The following is a 21912-nucleotide window of genomic DNA, read 5'->3' as shown; positions in this document are numbered from 1 at the left end:
CTAGACCTTGTGACTGGCTGATGCAATACTCAAACTGGTAAATGGGGAATGACAGTTTGGGAAATAAATTATAAATGGACTTTGAAAACAGGTATTTTAAAAAATGATCAAATTTGAAACTCGTCTATCTTACCCTCTTCAGCAAGGATGAAGACTCCTTGTTTATCCATGCTTATGTCCAGGGCTAAGAGGGAGCAGTCAGTAAAAGCAATGGTCTCCCTTGTCTCCCTATCTGTGTGGTACATCATGAGTGGAACTTCCAAAATTTGGCCAATCTCAATGTCTGCATGAAATGGCAAAATCTCCATCTTTGTCAGCTTCAATACATATACCTGCACTGACAAAGAGTCTCAGACAGCAAAGTAGGAAGAGTTAAGCTCACCCAGGGTTAGAATTGTGTCACTGCAGTGTCTTAGGTTCAAGAAGGAAACCCAGTATCCCTCACGACAGGCAGTCAGAATACATAAAAGTGGAAGCCACCTCTGGCTTAGAAGCTGAATTCCCACTTGCAGCCTTAATCATATAGGCAGAATTTCACTATACAGGTTTAAGAGCTTAAGTTACAGCTGATTTTATAGTTACTATACAGCACCAAGCACCCCGACCCAAATAAATCTTAAAACAAGAGAACCTCAGAGTTACGAACTGACCAGTCAACCACACACCTCATTTGGAACCAGAAGTACACAATCAGGAAGCCTCTCTCTCACTCACTCACTCACTCACACACACACACACACACACACACACACACACACACAGAGAGAGAGAAAAAGCAAATGTAGTACAATAAAATGTTAAATATAAACTACTAAAAAAATAAAAGGAAAGCAGCATTGTTCTTCTGCACAGTAGTGTTTCAAAGCTGTATTAAGTTATTGTTCAGTTTTAAACTTTTGAAAGAACCACCATAACATTTTGTTCAGCGTTACGAACCTCCATTCCCAAGACATTCGTAACTCTGAGGTTCTACTGTATTTTTGTGCTCAGCAGACAATTGTAAATATGTTGATAAGAAGCCTGTGCTTCACAACCACCAACACCACTGGGGTGTGATTCTACTCACTCCAGTATCAGGGGTAACTCGTTGGAAGTGTTGAACTGCAGCATAATTCAGAGGAGAATGAAATCCAACATTTCTGAGCAGGCGCCCATCATCAGCATTGCTCTTCAGATAAGAGTTTCAGGTTTCTAAACCTGGATAAGAGACCACCTCATTCATTGAAGCAAGATTTGTCAGGAAAGGACTTGCCTGTATTTCTCCATAATGGAAGGGGTTCTGCACATCTCTGGCCTGTACTGTGCTCTGCCCTCTGACCACTCCTGCAGTCACTACTCCTTTTATGGTGACTGTGACTACAGTCTGATTGGAAGAGGTCCATGTGAAATTGCCACTGCCTCCTTCTACCTATGAAACAGCATGGGATATAAAAGGTAAACAATGCAGATTACCATTAATGAAAGTACTAGAAGTGGAAGGCGATCAAGATTAGTGTTAGTTCTTTGGCAAAATGTATGCTTGAGTTGATTTGGCAGTGGAACACCACTCAGTGTAAAAATACAGTAATAAAGTAACAACAGCATTTCCACTGTTCCTTTCATCTGAGGAGCTCAAAGCACTTTACTAACATTCATTAATCCCCCGATGAGGTAGGAAAGTACAAACCTGACTGATACAAATGACACACGGTGCCAGAGCCAGGAATAGAATAGTGAAAAAAAGTTGTCTCTGCCCTTTTCTAGCGGCTTAGATAATAAAATTGACTATACTACAATAATCTAGTTGGCTTTAAGGCTGTGTAGCCAGACTAAAGATAAGAGGTGCCAGAAACACGGGCGTGTGACCAACAAAGAAGGAAAAAAGAAGAGATAATAGAAGACAAACCCTTGGAAAAACAGGAGTCAGAAGGAGCAGTTTAGGATAAAGGCAAAATGTCACACCTGTGAAAGAGGGACAGCACAAACAAGCCTGGTGAGGAGGAGTGGGGCTTGCAGAGAGGTTAAAGGAAAGCACTAGTGATCTGCCTGTGATATTGCTAGCATGGGGGCTGGTCCTGTCTCCAATAAATTCAGTGAGCATTTTGCCCTTCATTTTAATGGGTGCAAGATCAGGCCCATTATTAGGCTAGCAAAGAAACCCAGACTATCACACCCTCTCACTCAATACTGAGGATACTCACAGGGTCTCTATTTTGCTAAAAATAATTAATAAGCTTTTCTTTTGGAAGGGGCTCTCATATTGAAGAGGTCTTCCTGATGTTCCAAGCCATAGTATACTTCACCTGGACTTTATGCCGATACAAGATTTCCATGGGATGGTGTGGAAATGCGAGGAAGGAGGGTGTCAGCTTGATGGGAAGGTGAATCTTCACCTCCTGTTCATGGCTTATAGGGATAGGTAAATAATCCTCAGAGCCAGCCTACAGGCACAAAACAAGGAACAATAATCTTTCAAGCAAAGAGGCCTCACTCACAAAAGTGGTAAACTACTGTTTAGCTGCTGGAACAAGGAGGCAACAGCATGGGGCAGCATGTGCAGACAATGCACACCATGCTCCTCCCTTCAAGCTGCTCACAGATTTGACACTGTGAAGAAAGAATGGTTCCTATTTGTACTGATTACCTGGAAAACAAGGTGGGAATAAGGAATGCTATGTTTCTGCTTCAAGTCCATTGTTTTTTCTTTTTTGTATAAGCTTAATCAAAATTCCCCAACAACAGCAACAATACCTCCAGCTGTTCCCAACAGCTATTGCCTCATGTGTAAAACTAGAGGAGAGAATCAAACACTACACAACTGAGAAATTCACAGTATGTCACCAAACAAAGGTACAAGGGGCAAAAATCTAGATTTCAAAAAAGGAAGACTGCTGCCACCGGCATTAATGCAGAACAAAACACTGTAAAAGCAGCCCTTAATGCTCCCTTTGGCATGATCTATAGAACAAATAAGCAGAGAATTACAGGAGAAGAAACAACACTAAACTGCACTTCATGTCAAGTTTAGAGGAAGGGTAGAAGAATCCCAGCTACTTAGTTACACCAAGACCGCTCATTTGTTCAAAACCATCTAGAAGAGAACATTACAACTGGACAGAAACAACCAGCCAGTTTAAGGGGCTAATCCAATCATTCATTTTAGTCAAGACTATCAATCCAAGAGACATATACCATCCTTAGTGCCACTCAGTTCACTGAGAGGTGTTCTCTAGATCAAGGGCTGCACGTGGTCTTAATCCATGCACATTAAGCAAACTCCTGCAAAATCTCCCCTATATAACACATTTACTAAAGCCTGGAATTGAACAGAGAAGGTTTGATACACTAAAAATATATGTCCTCTACAACTAATGCTTAATAGTTCGTTTCATTTTACTTGTTATTGTCATTGATTTTAAGTAAGATTTTTTACATGAGAAGAATAACTCGCTTCGTTAGTCAACGGTAGTCTTTCCACTCAGTTTAATGGTCACTGGATCAACTCTATAAGGAACAGCGAATTCTGGAAAGGGAAAGGTACAACCTTTACCTCTTACCTGTAGAACAGATACCAGGGCAGCTTTTATTACTGTGATGCCATCCTTCAGGACTTGAACTATGTGGTAAGAACCATTGACAGAAGACAAGAACTCTTCAAAATACTCCTTGGGAAACTGGTGAGTTATTCTGAGGTTCTGCAAAACAACAAAAACCAGAAATCAGGGAAACTGGATCCATTTTCTATCAGAAGAATCGCAAGACATATACAGAGAGAGAATTCTGTAAGGCCGCAAGCACACACAAGTTGGGTGTTCCCAGAGTTCAGAAGCTAATGCAGTTATGAAACAGCTATAAGCAGGGAGTGCATTCTGGATATAGTTAGGTTAGGGTGAATGAAGGCACCAGTCATCCAACTTTGGTTTCTGTATTGGACTGAAGAAAATTTTTCTAAAGGAAATGGCCTGTTAGAATAACAATCTCTACAAAGCCCTGTGAGTTAAGAAAACACTGTCATTGCCATTTTAATGACACTGAAACTAAGGGTATGTACACACTAAAGGCGGCAAATTCACCGCCGTCAGATCAATCTATCTAGATCGATTGAGCGGCAGCAAAGACTCGCTCAATTGATCCGGAAGTCGATTCAATTAAACCACCTCCTCAAAAGGTGTGGTGCTGCGTCGACAGGAACACATTTCTCGTTGGCGCAGTGTAGTGGAGATGGCGCACAGAAGAGGATTCAGTAAGTCAACGTGAGTTACGCAAGCTACGTAGAGTCGACTGCCACTGAATTTCCCAGTAAACGTGTACTAAGCCAAAGGCTCAGGAAGGTTTAAGTGATTTCCACCAGGTCATGCTATGAGCCAAAGGCAGCTAGCTCCTGACTCCATGACTGCTTGGACCATAACCAAGAAGACCTAGCTCCTATATAGCACTTTTCAATCAGCACCTCACACAGCACTTCACAATCTTTAATGTATTTATCCTCACAACACCCCTGTGAGGGCGGGCTGCATTATCACCCCCATGTTTGACAAATGAGGAACTGCGGCATAGAGAAGCTAAATGACTTGTTCAAGGTCAGACAGGAAGTCTGTCGCAAAGCAGGGAACTGAATCCAGTTGCGACTGCTAGGCTAGTGCCCAACCACTGAAATATCCTTCCTCTCAATACACCAGGCTTCCTTCTCCTAGCAGACACTCCCCGTGTTCTGAGGCTCCCCTCCTAGATGTAGAGGTGTAAGAAAAAATTACATTTATTAGAACACTACAGCTTCTAAATAAAGATGGTAGTTTAAATTTGAAAATAAGAGTTATCCTCTCTTTAGTAACATCACATTAAGCTGAATTCCAGAGACCTGAATACTTCTCAATCCTAAATATCAGAAGAATACGCTATTTCCAATTAGACTTTGAACAGCTCTGAATCCCTCAATTGCTGCGGATGAGGGTCTGTTAGGTAGAAAACACAACAGACCCTTCCCTAGGAGATGCTCACATTTTTAATTTTACACATACTCACATCAGATAAATAGACTTTAGTGCTGGCTTTATCATACACTTCAACAGTGACTGTATACGTTTGTTTCACTTCTAGAACCCACCTGTCTCCTGGGTAAACAGTGAAACCTGAAATAAAATGTAAAAGAAAGTGGATTAAAGAAAGAAAACCATTTTTAAACAAAAAACCAGCTAGGTTTCAGTTTTGTGAATTTAACATTGGTGAAAGGTGCTGGATTAACAGTTTTGAAGACTGCAGTTGCCTTTTTATTCCCTAAATGGTAGAGTACAGGCAACAGCAAATGCAAATTTCTCTACAATGCTCCTTACTCCTACCCTGGACCACTTACAGAAGAAGGAAGCTTGAATAAAGAATACATTCTTTCCTAGGCCAGCAAGGGGGCAAACTAGTGTCAATAGTGGTGATGAGTTTTGTGATGCAGGCATCTTTTCACTGCTAAGTGAATGGAGGCTCAACAGCCAATCAGGTAGTGGTAATTTATGGTCACTATGAATTTACTTTGGATGAGAACTTGTGGTCTAAAAGGATCCATTACCCATCCCTTAAACAATCCAGTCAACACTTCTTGAGCACCAGACAACTCTCCTATGGAAAATAGCTCAGCAAACAGCAGTTACTTTTAATAATATAGCGCAACTGCACAGATTCATAATGTAACTGAGACCAGTTATTTCCGGTGTCCATTCGGTGCCATTAATCTTTAAGTTTAACTAAATCCTCTAAATTACAAAGCAGGCAACTGGCTAGATTTCTAGGTTGTGATTAAGCAAGATTGAATTTTCAAGTCCATGCATTTGGACGGAGACAAACAAAGTCCGCTTTTTCAGTAAGACACTCACATCTTACTATCATGACCTTTTTCTTTCACCAAGTGAGGCTAACTGATGGTGAGAATGATCTCTTCATTTACAGAAGGCATTTCATTCATAAAGGTTCAAAAGTGTGTTATATGAAACAATCAAATATATTGTGTGTGTGTGTATATAAGAGAATCACTGTCTGTCAATTAATGCAGTCGTGTAAAACATGGCAAATGTTTGACTACACTCAACGTTGCTAGACAGGACAAAAAGTGATCTACTGTACACAAATGAAAATACTTCAGGTAAGTGGAATGTAATTATCCAAGTTGGAATTTGACCATAACATATGTTTTTAACCTTCTAGCACCTAATTGTTTGAAAATAGCCCTAAATGATGTATACAACAAACAAAAATATGCAAAAATTAACAAGCAGAAGCTTGAAATAGCATGGGGTTATTTTCTTTAACATGTATATAAAGTTTTCTGTAAAACTACGTGAAGTTTTTTTCACATTCATTATTAAATAAAACACATATACAGGGCTGCAAATTTACACAGCACTTTACAAATAAGAACAGTAGGTTTTGTGTAATAGATGTAAAACAGTCCAACATGAGCAACACTATCGTATAACAAAAACGAGAGTCCTGTAGCACCTTAAAGACTAACAAATTTCTGCAGGCATAAGCTTTCGTGGGCTGCAACCCACTTTGTCAGATGCAGCCCACAAAAGCTTATGCTCACAGAAATTTGTTAGTCTTTAAGGTGCTACAGGACTCTCGTTGGTTTTACTGTATACAGACTAACACGGCTACCCCTCTGAAACTATCATATAATAATTAAGTCACTTTAAAAAAAAAACAAAAAACATTTTATTGGTCAATAGCCTGAACCAGTAAGTTTATATTCTGATTAATTACCTATAAATCCAGCTTCTACGACATAGATAGTGCAGTTTGGAAGTCCCGATGCAGCTCGCATGTGAATATCTTAGTTTGTATATAAGGAAGGAATTCAGTGTTACTGTAAAAAACCCAAATACACAGGAGGGAGGTATGGGAGTAAATAAACCTTTAATCAAACCACATATCCTTGGACTCCTTCTACCCACAAGTGTGGGAACTTGGGGCCTGAGTCAACTTCCACTGAAGTCAGTGGGGGGTTTTCTATTGACTTCATTGGACTGTGAACCTGGCAAGGAGTCTCATTCTCATTCCAGAACCGTCAGAGGGGATGGAGTTGAGCTAAGAGGTGAGTGATAGTTGCTTGTTAACTGGATCCAAAGAACCAATGATATTGACCTTGAAGTGGACGAATGAGTATGTCATCATGCCCAGCTCGAAGAAGGGATAGGGGCTGAAGAAGAAAAATCCATCTTCCTGAGGGAGGAGGAAGTTACAGAATTCTCCAAGACATTGCAGGATGGGGCCCAACCAAATCTGCTTTGCATGTCTAACCTTTCCAAAATATGGTTTCACTTAATTCAGATCTGACATGCTTAAAAGAGAATGGCCACAGTAACAAAGGCAGCTAACATGTTTACAACTTTATTTAAAAGGATACTTTTATGAACAAAGACAAGACTTATCTGTCCCAACTGCCTTGCAGTAACAGTGGCTGTGTCCTTATCCAGTTTAGCCACCGGAGTAAGCTCAGAACCACCACGTGTAAGAATGTGGTCATGCAGTTCAAGCTCATAATGTTCAAGAGGCAACTCCACTTCTGCAGGAAATCAGTTACTTTTAAAAATAGTTATTTCACAATAATCTACTTCTGCTTTACACAAGATTCTTTCTTTATAAAGGTACAAATTTGGGCTTCTGGCAACCAGCGAAGTAATTCCTCCCATTCTCCATAGGGGTAGAGGTATGTTAGCCCTGAAGCCTGTCAGATAGCTGTGTTCAAGCATTGACAGTCATGGTTGGTTAATACTAAATGCAGCCAGTATCTAGATCAAATTTTCTACTGAAAGAGATTGAAGCACTGTTCCACTCAAGAGTCATTAGGCCTCTACAGAGGCATCCACTGATGTTATGACTTCTGAGTTTGTCTGTAGGAAACCAGATCCATCACAAGGGACATCAGACATGCAGGGAAAATGTCTCCTTTGTTGGGTTACAGAGTTAAGTTTAACCCTGGCTTCCCCATTAGTCAGGAACAGCCACTGCAGGAAAGTGAAATACCATCTGTGCGCAAAACTAAGATTTTGGGAAACGTGGAGGTATTAAAAAAGAACTTACCTGTGATCTTTCCCTGTACTATTTTAGCAACTTTGTACTTAATGTAGGCTCCAATCAGAAGATAAATGTCATAGGATGGCACAAGAAATATGTTCTCCAGAACCAAGAGACGCACCAGTGCAGCAGCTACTTTCTAGTGGAGGACGGATAAAAATCAGAAGCTTACTACTACTATGCAAACACTGGATAGAAATATGTGTGAGGGCAGTTCCCACATGGCTTCAATATAGGTTTAAACCACCAAGGTAGAACTTTAAAAAGTATTATTTAAACATAATGCTTGGTTTTAATTGGTAAAAGATTTGCCATGGTTGTGAAACCCGCGTCAGAAGCAAGAGGGAAACTGGTCAGTGTCAAACTCTGCAACTAGACATCCTACCCTGTCAACATCACCATGTCATTTTTCAGCAAGAGGGCCACCAGCAGCAGATTTCAAAATGCAAACTCTATTATTAAAAATATTTTAAAATAAAATTTCAGTTACTCATGGGAAGAAGTGCCTCACCATTTGAACCTTCTATCTGCTAGATACAGTAAAATGTGGTAATTTTCTTTTAAAGGGATGGTCAGACTGAACTCTGGTCCAGTGTTTCTCAACCTTTTAAGTAGCAAGTACCCCTAATTTCTGAAAATTTTAGTAAGTACCCCAACATCAATTTTCCACTCTGAGAAATACAATCTTTGCCCCCTTTACCACTGGACGACTGTATTTCTCATAAAGCAGAATTTTGAGTTCTGCAGTGCTGTGTGGCAGATCACAAAACCCCTGCTGTTTCTCCCCTTCTCCCTCGATATGGGAACAAAGGTCAACACCAGCCAATCACTATGGCCTGATGGCGGGGTCACGTGGTGTTCTCCTCACACAGGCGGGAACTTGTGAGGTCTGAGCAGGCACTAGCAGCCCCAAGTGGATAGCAGTGCTCCCCATGGCCGTCCCTAGGGGAGTGCAGGCCTGGGGCAAATCACACTGTGTGAGCCCCTCAACACTTTTATACTGGTAAATTCTGGGGCTGTCATCGTTCTCAATTTCACTATACAAGGAGAGCAGTGAAACTGACAAGTAAGCCTGCAGGTATAGCCCGGCTCCAGGAGTGGGCAAGCCGCTGGGCTCTCCGCCTGGCTTTCTGGGCACCAGGCTTTGAGCCAGGGAGGAGAGCTGCCACCTGGGCAAGTTGCAGGCGGCTGCTGCCTGGCTGCCAGCCCGGAAGATGGGTGACTGCCACCTGCTCTGAGCTGGGGTGGAGGAGACTTTCACACAGGCTGAGACCCAGGGATGTGGTCAGGCAGCTGCTGCCCATCTTCAAGTCAGGGCGCGGGAGGCTGTCTCTCGGCTCAGAGCCGCAGCATGGGTGGCAGCCAGCCAGCTGTGAACCCAGCTCGCAGGGCACAGAAGGCTGTTGCTGGGCTCCCACCTGGGAGCTGGGACATGGGCAGCTGCTGCCCGGTGTCCCAAAAAGCCGGTGGCTGCCACCCAGCTTCCCAGGACTGGGGCAGCTGCTATCTACCTCCCAGCTAGGAGGGGGGACTGGGCAGGAAGCTGGCGGCTGCCATTGCCGGCCTCTCCCAGAAGCCGCCAGCTGCTGCCTGCCTCCTACCTCCCCAGAAGTCAGCGGCTGCTGCTTGCCTCCCTTTACAGGGTTTTTCGCCGCGTACCCCCTGCCTGTGTCTCCCGTATCCTGTACCACAGGTTGAGAAACTATGCTTTAGTTAATTAAAAGAAAGACTAAAAGTAGTTTCAGATACTACATCTGCCCGAGTCCTCTTGCTAATTTTTGTGGTTTTACAAGCACATATTCTTATTTTATAAATGTTTTTCTTTCTTCTGTTGCTGAGTGAAAGATTCCCATAACCAGCCAGGAAAAAATACTAATGAAATTTGAATTGTTTTGGGGGAAATAACAGTGAAACTGATATCCACCAATTGTAACAAATGTAGTAACCAACTGACAAAAAAAACCACACGTATTTTTCTCCAACCTCTTATTTACAGTAGTCTTAGGTGCTGCCTGTAACAAAAGCAGACAAAACAAGTTCAGACAAAAATGTGACTTTTTAACTGAGTGTCCTCTTAACCCATGAGTATATTAAATATTAGGGATTTACGTATCAATTTATTTCTCAATACTGTAGTATCAAAACTGTCCAAATGTATTCACTTTAAATGGAAAATGGTTTGAATGGTGTCATTGCCTATAACTTTTGAAAAACAAAATGGTACTGATGATAAAGAAAATACAATTTTAAAAAGTATATGCCTGAAACTGCAATCTACCTAAGACACACGTTTTGTTTAAAGGTGGAAATCTACAGTAAGAATTCACCTTGTAAATTGGTTCCTGTATTCGGACCTTTATGATAGCTGCACCAGTTTTGATACCTGATACCAGAATCTTATCTCCCTGTTTCTCTGCTCTTTCCATCTCGACAATGTAGTCTGGTGGGGAATAATCTGCTTCAGAGTATTTTAAAATCCTAAAAAGACCAAACTAGGCTTTTACAGGTAGAAAAGGATCTCCCTGACCATTTCAGTTTATATTTTCAGTGTGTATAAAAATATTTTTGTAATCAAAGAGTGAACCTTACAGGATTATACGAAATAAGGACCAATGTTAGCCAGAATAAAACCCCTGTAAAACTTCTATGTTGATTTGTGTACATCCATTAATCACCAAGTCAGGGAGTTAACAGACCTCTCCCGATGTACATGATAATAGAACAGAGTAAGGTAATATCTACACCACTATCTGAAGCTAATCCTCTACAGACCCCACCCTCCTGCACTCAGTGTCTACTTATTACAGATATTCAGACCACAAGTATACTTTCAACCAGCTTCTGCTGCATCTGACTTCTACCAGCAGCAGTACTACTGTGTGATGCAAGAATCAGCACAAACTTGGAAATCAGAACTCCTGGGTTCTATACCCAGGCCTATCACTAACTCACTGTTACCTTGAGAAGATCAATTCTCTTCTCTGTATTCCCATTCACCCACAAGTAAAATGGGGATAACAGGACTTCCTACCCCATTATGAGATCCTAGGACGACAGGTATTTATTAGTCATTCTAAATATAGTTACCTAATTTTGCTAGACAGTTCTAAGCTTTCCATGTCATCGTCCTTAGCAATGCTCCACTCAAATGTCATTCCTGACAAACTACTGAATGTGTTTCCTGAAGACAGAAACCAAACAGACAGATTCAGAAACATGTGCTGGTGAATACATATGTTTTTAGGTATGGGGGCATACACAGCTAAGTGTTAATCTATCTTCTATTGTCTACTGTTGTGAGCCCAGGGAAAACCCTGTATCATCACTATGCTGCCACCACCAACTGTCCTTATGCTTCCTTGCTTCTTACATCCAGTTACAGAACTGTGAACAAACAGGCCACAGGCCCGTTTTCCAGGTTTGGAATATTTCTGATGACAACTCTCCCTTCTTAATCTTGTACACTTGCCCATGCCCATTATGTTCCAAAATATTTCTGACCATATCCAACTTCTCCCTACACACAGACACACAAACCCATAGTTATGCAGACAAAACACAAACTAGGATGAAAAGAACATTCCTTTATTTTCATGCAGCTGGAATGAGCATACAACACTTTTAAACAATTATTAGTAAATCAGCTCTGTGGTTGGGGACAATAGCGCAGAAAACAAGAATTCTGGCTATTGTTATCTAGGTTTTTATACCAGGTTCATTAGTGTGGCATCTGAGAGCCTTGCAATGTCACAGAGTTGTTGCACTCACACTAAGTGGGAATACTACTTTTTCTCAGCAGTCATTACATGCACCCCAAACAAAAGATAAACAGAAGTACAATAAATTCTCATGTTGCTCATATTAAAATATTTTATGAACAAGTTAGAAACAGTCATTTTCCTCTGCCTGAAAACTAGGTAGTACATGAATATTATAGGGGTTTGTGATAGGCCCCAAAATTTCTAAATTGGGGGTGGGAACAAAATCTGCTACATATCATAATACAATCCTTAAAAAACAAAGATTAAGGGGCATATTTGGTTCTCAAGAGGTAGAGATTAATCCTGGGAGATGCCCCAGCACTTTGTCCTGTGTACAGTACCTTCAACATCCAGAGCTCTCACGGTTAACTCAAGTGGAGAATCTTCCACATAGATTTCTCGAGTTCGGGAGATAATTTCAATACTGTTTATCATATCGACAATGATGTCACAACGCAGTAAATGGCCTGTCACTAAAATGTGAGAATAAATGAGTGTCCCTTAATTCAACATCCTATAAGCTATGTTGGTTTCCCAAATCTTAAGGTAGTACTACTGAAAACAACAACAACAAAAAGAAAGTGGCAATTTTTAAATCAGTGGGAGAAGGAGGAAGAGGATGCACCATTGCCAAAAAGCACAAGTTCCTCAACAAAATCCCTGGTAAGACCATTCTGGAACTGTGAAGCATGGATGTTATACACTTTTATACTTTTTGTTCTTATCCTTCCTTGAGTCACATACAGACTGTGGTGTGCCTCCTGTACGTAACTCATTTTGCATGCACATCAGTCATATCTGTGAGTTTGAAACGAATAATGAAATAGACCACAGTTCCACATCTTGAGCTATTAAAATTAGATGGGACAGAGCACTAGTACCATAGTGACCAATCCTGCATGCGTCTCTTTGGGAAGGGCTGGATGGTTTAATGAGCCTTTTCTATCTCTAACTTCTATGGCTCTACACAGCCCTGGAAGTCCCTACTAGATACCCGATTTCTCCCTATCATGCTGCTCTTAATCCACCTACCAAGCTCCTCAGCTATAACAACACTGCTTAGCTTTGTGGCCTGTGTAGACTGAGTAGACAGTAAAGCTTTTTGCGAACAAGTGGTAACATTCTCGTAAATTGGCTCAATGGTGACTGTATCATGACGTGTAGAATACCTGGAAAACAGAAAGATTGGGATTCTTTTAATCATATTTTTATTATCTGGACAAAAAAAGGTATTTTCAGCATATGCTAGATTAATTCAACATGGCACTGCAACTCAAAATAAAGAGGTGTCTTAGGATAGATAGGAACCATAGGAACTGCCCTATTGGATCAGACTAGTGATTCATCTAGAATAGTACTGTGTCCCACAACAACGGCCAGTACCAGCTGCTTCAGAGGATGTGAGAAACCCTTCAACAGGCAGCCATGGAATGCCCACTCCCAGGAGATGTTTCTTCCTAACCAGAAACAGTTAGAGGTTGTCTTAAGCCCTAAGGAATAAGGGTTACATCATTTCCAAAATGTGTGCACTTTTTTTTTTTTTTTGGCATGCACATCACTCATAACTCATAGCAGGAATTAGTATTCAGTGCTGCAATTCTGGATATTCTCGTCATCCCTATAGATGTCCAACCTCTTCTTCAGTCCCACATGAGGGTTGGTCTTACCAATACATTGTGGGCTAACAAAGACACCATGCCAATGGCATTTCCTTTGATCCGTTTCAACGTCCAGAGGCATACATGAATGATAAGGGCTTGGCAGGGTAAGGAGAACACCGAACCAACCCCCTACCAGATCATCTGGCCTCTCACAGGGCTCAGACCAAACACAAACAAAGGAGGCAACCCTTCCCCCACGGGCCCAGCCTCCCCCACGGGCTGTGACCCCTCGAACCCTCCAAAAGCCCATACACAACCCCCACGCCCCCAAGAGTGCGGCCCCTCTATCCATAACTTCCCCCGAAGGCCAAACCTCTCTATTCCCCACAGAGGCTCAGCTGCTGCTCTCCCCACGGGTTCCGCCTGAAGAGAGGCCTGAGCCCCCCGAGCCTCCCTGCTACCGCCGGCCAGCTCCTCCTGCCCCTAACCAACTGCCACAGACAGACCAGCCTCCCCGCCTCCCTCAGGGCCGCACTCAGCCAGCCACGGCCCAAGGACCCAGCTCTCTCGGCCGGGCCGGGCCGGGCCGGGCCGGGCCAGCCCCACGCTCCCCTTCTCCCCCAGGGCCTCCCCGCATCACCCGGCCTAGCTCCCCCAACCCACTGAGCCCAGCCCCCAAGAACCCCGGCCGCGCCGCACCCCAACCCGACAGGCCCCTCCCCAGGCCCCGCCCACCAGCCCCACCCAGTCATACAGGCCCCGCCCGCCGGCCCCCTCCCTCAGCCCCGCCGGCCCCTCACCAGGCGTAGCAGCCGCCCTCGGCCTCCAGCACGAAGGGCACGCGGAGCTCTCGGCTGAAGGGCAGCAGCACCTTGGGCACGTTGAGCTTGAAGGGGCGGGCGGGGCCCAGCTGCAGCAGGAAGGGGAGGAGGAGCAGGAGGGCTCGGACTCGGGCCCGGCTCGGAGTCGGCAGCCTCATGCTGCGGACGACGATGGGAGTGGGCGGGACAAGATGGCGGCTGCCGTAGGGCTCAGCTCCCGCGCGCGGGCATGCAGCTGCTCTACGCATGCGCGGCCGCCGCCCGCTAGGCTCTGCGTGTCCCACTGCGCGTGCGTCGGCTCCCACCTGCCGCTCCGTAGGCCAACACCTGCGCATGCGCCACTAGGGTCGGGGCGCGTGAGCCAGCCACGCGCCGGTTGGCCGCGTGGGGGCGGGGCGTCAGTTAGCGTCGCTACGCTCGGCCAGTATCCGGGGAGCCACACGTTCGAATCCCAGCGCTGGAGGGACTGCGCCGGGGGCTCGCGCGCAGGGCCCTGCGGGGATCCGGAAGGCTGGCTTCGGGGCTGCACTGTGCCCTCGCCTGTGCTCCAAACGGCAGGGCCAGAATTGACGCCCCGGCTGCAAAACTGGTTCCCAGGGGGGTCTGGTGCGGGATTAACTTGGATGGGACCTTAGGACGCAGGGGCTGGCTGTTCTGCCTGCACATTAAACAGCCCTTTGCCACTTTCATGGGCCAAAAAATAACCTGCTCCCCTTGCCTGTGGGTACGTTCCTGCCAGCAGCCCAGTTCTGCACCAGAGGCAGCTGCATCTCGGTATACAATTTAGGAAACACACTGGAAGTTTTCAGGCTGACTGAGGCTCAGGGAACAGCATCACTGAGCCAAATGATAGTTAAGACAACAGGAGGAGTCCTGCTATTTTATACTGGGCCTGGGGAAGGAGGTGACATGTGAGGACAGTGGGGGAAGGAAAATATGGGGTGAAGAGAGGCACAAGCTCGAGTAAAATGCTGAAGATATTTAATTCGTTTGCTGCAATATCCCATTGCCAGTCCAAAGTTCTTAATATTCACAAGTCAGGCCCCCAAAGCAGGATATTAAAATACATTTTGCATTACTTACTTTCTGAGCTGTTGAGTTATACAGGTCATATCTTCAAGTTTCTCTAACTGTGAGGGCTAGATCATTGATTTTTAAACAACAGCTGAGTCGTCGTCATCCCCCCCCCCCCCCCCGATGTGCTTTCAGACACTGGCGTTCTGAGAAATACCACAAATTAGTTGGGACTTAATACAATCAAACCCAAATGTCTTGGAAGCATTCTCAGAGCAGCCTCTAGATGTCCCATACAGCAGAATGAAAGCACACGCTTGCAGAACTCATCTGGGCTTGTTCTTTTCTAGTTCATGTATCTAGGGCAGGGGTTCTCAACCCATTTACCTGTGCAGCTCTCTGTTATATGAGCAGAGGGGGATATGGCAGCAAGAACAGGAGTCATGAGGTGGTGGCAGAAATGAAGTAGGTGGAGAGCCAGGACAAATGCTAGTGATGAAGAGAAGGTCTATGCAAAGGCCTGGAAATCCCTGAGCTCAATGCAAAAGGCAAGCAGAAATCAGCATAGCACAGACAATCACCCTGTGTTCTGTGATTATAACATGGCCCCTGTGCTCCCCTGCAGCTGATCTAGCTGTTGGACACCCAATGTCTTCTCATCTTACAACTGAAAGCTTTTTGGGGCAGGGAATGGGCTTGGCCCTCTACCTACACCACCAAAATTCCTTGCAATTTGATCTTTAGGAGACCTTGGTATAAGTGGCAACAGAAGCAATGCTGGGGCCAGGCCCAGCCACACTTCGCTTCCCCCTTGGAGCCTGCCTCAGTTGGCTAAAGTGATTTTTTTCCTCTCCCCCACCCCTTTAAGAAAACATCTCCAGCTGACCAAACAAGGCTGTGATTTTTACTGCAGTCAGGGCTGTAATGAGGGCATGTCTCTCTCCAGCAAGTAAGTCAGCACAGCATCTTCACAGCTGCCCCTCCAGTTAACCTTCTGCTAACCTTTAAAGGTCAGGTCTTTAGTTTCATATACCAGCAATGGCTCGCTCCTGTTGCTCCACACCCAGTTAACTCGCCTAGAGTTAGGGTCCCCAACCCCCTGCTTTAATTGTTGAGCTACAGTGGAAGCCAGCACTAAAATCTTGTTCTAATTTACTTTCTCGACACAATGAGATTCTGCTATCTAGTTAGATGTGCAACATATGGTCCTATTTAGCCCTTAGTATGTTTTCCAAAGCCATTTGAGTTCCCAGGTGGAATTTAAAGCCAGCTGTAGAATTGCCTGTGTTCTTTATATTTCATTAGAATCACACCTAGCACAGCAACACTTTAATCAGAGGCAAGGGCTAGAGAGGAAAGCAACTCCCTCTCTCCCTATCCATCTAGTGAAGCAGCATTGGCCAGTACCCGAAGACAGGATACTGGGCTAGATGGACCATTGGTCTGCCCCCCTATGGCCACTCTCTGTTCTCATTTAGTTACTGCTGCTAGCTAGTGCTGCTTCTCAGGCAGTAGCCATCTCCCTTAAAGTGCATTGTATAGTGACAGGAGAATTGCAGAGAAAACCAAGAGGAAAACAAGCCCTGTAGCTACAACAGGGTAGCGCTCTTTGAAATGGTCACACCTGAAACATTTTCATGTTTCTGGAAAGAAAAAACAAACAAGTTGCTCTAGCTTGAAATAGGTCAGCAACTGCCTGTGTTAAAATCCTCATGAACAATTTCTTGAAGGGCTTTAGGCCACATGAAAAGGAGAAGAGGGGTAGGTAAGTGAAGGTATTTTAAAGAGAAATTCTAAATGAGTTAGGAAGCTGCTTTTTTGCTATGGGCTGAAAGGGGGAAGAACAGAACGGATTATTCTTCAGAAAAGGAGCATTTTAAACAGCAACCCATCACTCAGCCACTTCCTTACAGGGACAGCCCTTGGTGTGCTCTCCTAGACATGCCTAGAGCTGGCCCCTGTTCCACCTGTACAGAGCTGGGCCCAGGAGACCGTTTAGTTTCCAGCCATTTCTTCTGGCACCATCGATCAGGTAGGTTTACTCGCTGTCCCCAGGGTTGTTGGATTTTCATTTTTGCAGGGGGTGCTGGAGTTTGTCCCTTTTGGGGTTTAGCAGCTATTTGAACAGGTTTTGTGGTAGTGGTAGGGAGCTAGTTTTGCCTTAAAGTAAGACAGCTGGTTTTAGGAGGAAGAGTTGAACACGATAGCGAACATGAGCTCAGCTTTTGTACCTAGACACTGTTGAGGGGTCTAAGCTTAACCTTCCTGTAGCTACAGCCCTTTAGAAAAGGGATGGATTCTAGCTCCCTGCAGCTACACTGGTTGCTCTCTCTGCTTTGCAGAAGGGTTAGAGGAATGCATGGCTGTAACACCCACTGCTGAGGGGTAGGGACTATAGTTCCTGTGCTTAGTACAAGCGAGAAACAGGAAATTGACATTAAAATGCTGGGCTATAGGATCCGGGCAGGCTGAAAGGGCAGTGGCAGCTGCCACAACTGCTAGCTAGCAGCATGTATGAGATACCTTTCATGACCCAAGCATGTCAAGATAGAGCCTGCAGCACAGTAAAAGTTAGTCCTCACACCAAGAGGGTACTTCCATCCTAAGGACCAGCTACTCTGGTGTTAGAAACAATCTGGGCCTTCCCTCAAAAGACTAACAAAAAAACAAACCATAACTCCCATCCCTGGAGACTGGGCTGCTCTCCCACACCGTGCAGCATGATTAAGATGTCAGAACACACGACTTCAGAGGAGGGAGATGTGTTTTCCTTCCTTCTCCCTTGTGGCAAGGTTTAGTTTGGGATCTTGCTTTAAAGACCGACGCTGAGTGAGAGTTGGTACAGGTCTCCCATCCTATTGCGATCTTGACGTGCTAATGCAGGAAAGACATTAGATGGACAATTCTATGCTTCCCTGCGGCCCTAGAACTAGGCTACGCTCCAGGTGACACTGGATGCTCACAGAGCATCACTGGAGTGTGCAGTAGCACAAGCAGGCCACTCTTAGTACCTGGCAGAGCCTGCCTGGAAATCCCTTGTAGGGAGTGGGCCTGCCCTCAGGTGCCACTGATGAGAAGAACTATTGCCTGGGTCATGCACATCCCCATCTTTGACAACATGAAGGTGCCGATGGATGTAGAGCAGCTTTATTTCAATCAAAGCCCATTGTGTCTAAAAACAGCATGGCAGGAATGGTTCGTTTATTTCAAAAGACAGTATAAGACAATTTTCAATTTTAGTATCAAAACACTTGAGGGGGTTTCCTCCAACTGGCCCCTAAAACCACCACAACCAACGAGCCATCTCTCAAGCCTCTAAGCTACACAATGCAAACCTCACACAGATCTCACTACTGTGCCTCACGCACAGAACTCCAAACAATGAATGCACTGCAAGGTGGGGCTTGTCCCTGATTTAAGACAGTAAGAGCACTCCTGGCTGAGAGGGGGACTGAAGGGGGATCCCTTCAGTGTAAGCAAAGCTCTTCAAACAAGAGACTGTTTTATACGTGAGCTGTTACAATCAGCAATGAGTGAAAGCTCAGTGCAAAAGCACTTAGTGAAGGTAGATTCAAAACCAGGGGAGCAATGGGTTAGAGGGGCTGCCTGTTTCTCTGGTCCGTAGCCTGAGGGGAGAATGACTGACACAAAAAGTGAGAAGAGGCCCATCTGACTAATTCTTCCATTCATGAGTATTCAAAGAGAACAGGTTTGGTCTTTTAAAAACGAAAGCGATCCTCTTTGTCCAACAGCTCTCTGATGCAAGGAGAGAACCTTAAAGCTGAGAAACTGAATGGCCCTTTTGGGCAGACTCCTTCTGTGAGAGTTCCCATTCTGACAGGCTGCGTTCATGCCTCAGAGAGGATCCCAGCAAAAGCTGCTCTAATTCAGCAGCCAGAGCTTGAACTATCCCACCTCTGTTTTCCCTGGCAGCAAGACAAAAAGGGACCAGAGCTGATGAGCAAAGAGGTGAATATCAAATTTTAAAGCCAACATCGTTTTAGACAGCTTGTGAGCCTGCGTTATTTGGAATGTTTACAATGGTTGCTACAAAAGTTACAAAATGTGTACACCTCACATGTTCTCCAAACATTATTGCATTGTTTGTATTTCCCTTAATAATGTGCGGCTTAAGGCTCTGCCCAACCCGGTGACCTTTAACGCCCAGGTGACTTGGCAGAAGGTGGTTTGGTCAAATTGGCAAGAGAGACGGTAGCCCTTGGGCCCTGGGGTTAGAGGTCAGCTTGGGCTGAGCTGGCCCCAGTGAGTTGCTGGGTGGGGCAGAGGCGATGGCAGGGATCCTTTACATGTCGTTCAGGTCCAGTAGGGTCTGGTCCAGCATTCTTTGCGTGCAGAGATGCTCCTCTTTGGTAGATTTCAGTTTATCTGGTGGGAGGAAGAATTTGACAGTTACATGTCAGATAGGGACAGTCCGTGCCAAGACCTGCAGGAACTCATTCCCAGCACAATGCTTTGTGTTAGCTCCTCATTAGACTTCGATACAGAGCCACTTGCAGCCACAAGTGAGGCGTTTTCTGCATGGTTCTTGGCCTCTGCCTCTTGAAATGATGGTGCCTCCCGCACAGCGAGATCTCAACGTACCTTCAGCTATTGCCACTCAGTATTTTGCATGCAGATGAATCAGACTGAAGCTAGTCTCCCCCAGGTCTCCCACTGCTTCAACATTACACCCGTCACCTTTCCAGATCTCAAAGCCCAGAGACTGTGGCTGTTTGCCTGACAGGAGCTTGGGGATACTGGTACAAATTCAAGTCCAAGAGACATGTGAGTTAGAGCAATTCCTGTCAGCCACAGACAAAGTGGCCCCCCCTCCAGGGGATCACCTGGGCAGAAAGTTCATGTGAATACCTGCTAATAGCTAGACTGGGCAGCACGCCTCAGTGCTGAACACTGCCTCTCCAAAGAGGACATATTGAGGAAGGAGACTATTTTAGGTCAACAGCAGGCAATGGGATGCTGGTCAATCTGCCCTGGAGACCAAGGTGTTTCAGAAGCCAGGAAAGTCAATATCCCACAGCTGACCAGTGTTTTGGACCAGCCTTATTTGGAGAATAGCCCTGGCATACCAACATACAGGAGCACTGTGCATGCTGTAGAGCAGTTACAGAGATTTGGACAGTTTGCAACAGGCTGCCTACTTAGCCCCACACACAGACTTACACCAGGGAGACTTGTAACCGCTGCTGGTTAGCCAGAGAAGTTGCATGCAGTACTCCACCATCCTGAAGGTCAGAGTCGATGCAAGGAGCCAAGGTCTCTGACACTGCAGAGGCAGCTCTGCCCAAGACACATGGACTCCAGTATCTTTAGGCTTTTCCCCTGAGCAGACTCCCCAGGGGATTATTGCCATGCTTACACATGCCTCCTACCACAGCAACTGCAGCCACAGCCTCCAACTCAGTAAATCCTTGGATAACTCATTCCCAAGATGCCCCTCCACTCCCATCCATCTGCAATCTCAGCTGTGGTACCTGCCTGACCATACCCCAGTCCACATGGACTTAGCAATGACCAGGCTTCTCCCCAGGCCTTCTGGATGGAACTTGACTTTATGAAAACATCACAGGTTTGCAGTTGTCTTACAGACCATGAGGTCAGTGGTTTATTATTAGAAACAGCCATCAATCCATGAAGCAGATCCTACAGACATTCAGTACACACAGTAAGTTAGATCAGCCACAGCACTTAGACATCAGATATGGTCAAGAGCAGCATCTACAGCAAATTGTCTAATGGACACAGGACTCAAGGTAGCCTGCCCCCCGCACCCCCCAAATCACATCTGCCTAGGGGCTGCTATTCTGGCTCTACTAGGAAGCCAGGGACTCCCCACCACACTAGTGGAGTAACTGCCCGAGTGATCAGATTCAGGCAGAATTACAGTCCGAGGGGTTTATGCACTGAGAACAGAGGTTACCTTTAACAGATAAGTACATTAGAGGATAGACTTCAGCTGCCTCATTAAATAGCAGTAATTGCACAAAGTCTGAAAATCTGCCAGTTTGTTAAGAATGATCAGATTTCACTGTGGTCCACAGGACTGGTGCTCACAATAAGCTTGGTTAGTGTCATTAGTGGGCCCCCTTCTCAGTCACACAGATCATGCAGCGTTAACTTCAGCTCGTTAGCGAGCAGGCGATTTTTCTCAAGCTGGCTGTACAGGCGCTCTGCATCAGCGACAGGAGGATTAGGGGAAACAAGAGGAAGAGAGAAAAAAGAGAAAGGGGAGGTTAGTAGAGTGCCAAGATGAGCAAGTCATACAACCAGTGCCTAACACGTGGCATAAGGACCATCAGTCACAGCTCATTTTATAGACTGAAGCAGTGGAGACAGAATAAGACCAGCCTGGCTAACTTGCTTTTCAGCTCAGAAAGCCTGTGGTAGAAGCCAAGTGCGGCCCAAATGGAAGAAGCGTTGCAGAGTTTACGAAGGCACAGGAAGGAAGAAGGATATCCCTGGAAGATGAAGCCTGAAGGTTATTTGTGTTCCTTACGCCGAGTGGCAGGAGGGCCTTTGGAGACACTTGGCTGTGTAAGCAATTCAGGAAGCATGTGGCTACATCAAGACTAGCCCTCAGGCAATCCCATTTGCTTGCTGTACAGTTTAAGAGGGAAAAGGCAGCCATGTGACCCAGAAATCGATGTGGTCTCCAGA

At 45.1% G+C, this 21912-nt stretch overlaps 2 protein-coding genes across 9 annotated transcripts in view; both read right to left on the bottom strand.

Moving 5' to 3' along the window:
• The window catches only part of NUP210L (nucleoporin 210 like), a 46915-nt gene extending 32444 nt beyond the window's left edge, over positions 1-14471 (bottom strand). Inside the window, exons 1-13 of the mRNA XM_067539277.1 lie at positions 14203-14471; positions 12834-12970; positions 12143-12274; positions 11128-11221; positions 10368-10518; positions 8047-8179; positions 7370-7528; positions 6727-6795; positions 5002-5108; positions 3537-3674; positions 2283-2420; positions 1253-1408; positions 134-332 (exon numbers count right to left, since the gene is read on the bottom strand). Of these exons, the coding sequence (XP_067395378.1) occupies positions 134-332; positions 1253-1408; positions 2283-2420; positions 3537-3674; positions 5002-5108; positions 6727-6795; positions 7370-7528; positions 8047-8179; positions 10368-10518; positions 11128-11221; positions 12143-12274; positions 12834-12970; positions 14203-14471 (1882 nt within the window). The remainder of the gene's footprint in view (positions 1-133; positions 333-1252; positions 1409-2282; positions 2421-3536; positions 3675-5001; positions 5109-6726; positions 6796-7369; positions 7529-8046; positions 8180-10367; positions 10519-11127; positions 11222-12142; positions 12275-12833; positions 12971-14202) is intronic.
• Positions 14472-17792: 3321 nt separating this feature from the next.
• The window catches only part of TPM3 (tropomyosin 3), a 32996-nt gene continuing 28876 nt past the window's right edge, over positions 17793-21912 (bottom strand). For 4 of the 8 annotated variants that reach the window (XM_067539264.1, XM_067539262.1, XM_067539270.1 and 1 more), the window contains one exon: positions 17793-19623. In XM_067539264.1, coding sequence (XP_067395365.1) covers positions 19541-19623 — 83 coding nt within the window. In that variant the 3' untranslated portion in view covers positions 17793-19540. Of the gene's footprint in view, positions 19624-20532; positions 21426-21912 lie in introns of those variants that run through there. The other 4 variants (XM_067539267.1, XM_067539266.1, XM_067539273.1 and 1 more) reach the window with 1 other exon arrangement.

The sequence above is a fragment of the Emydura macquarii genome, unplaced genomic scaffold, assembly GCF_026122565.2.
Source record: "Emydura macquarii macquarii isolate MOO-44397 ecotype Brisbane River unplaced genomic scaffold, CSIRO-AGI_Emac_v2 contig_527, whole genome shotgun sequence".
Classification (NCBI taxonomy): Eukaryota; Metazoa; Chordata; order Testudines; family Chelidae; genus Emydura; species Emydura macquarii.
This window is presented reverse-complemented; position numbering and strand designations above follow the sequence as displayed.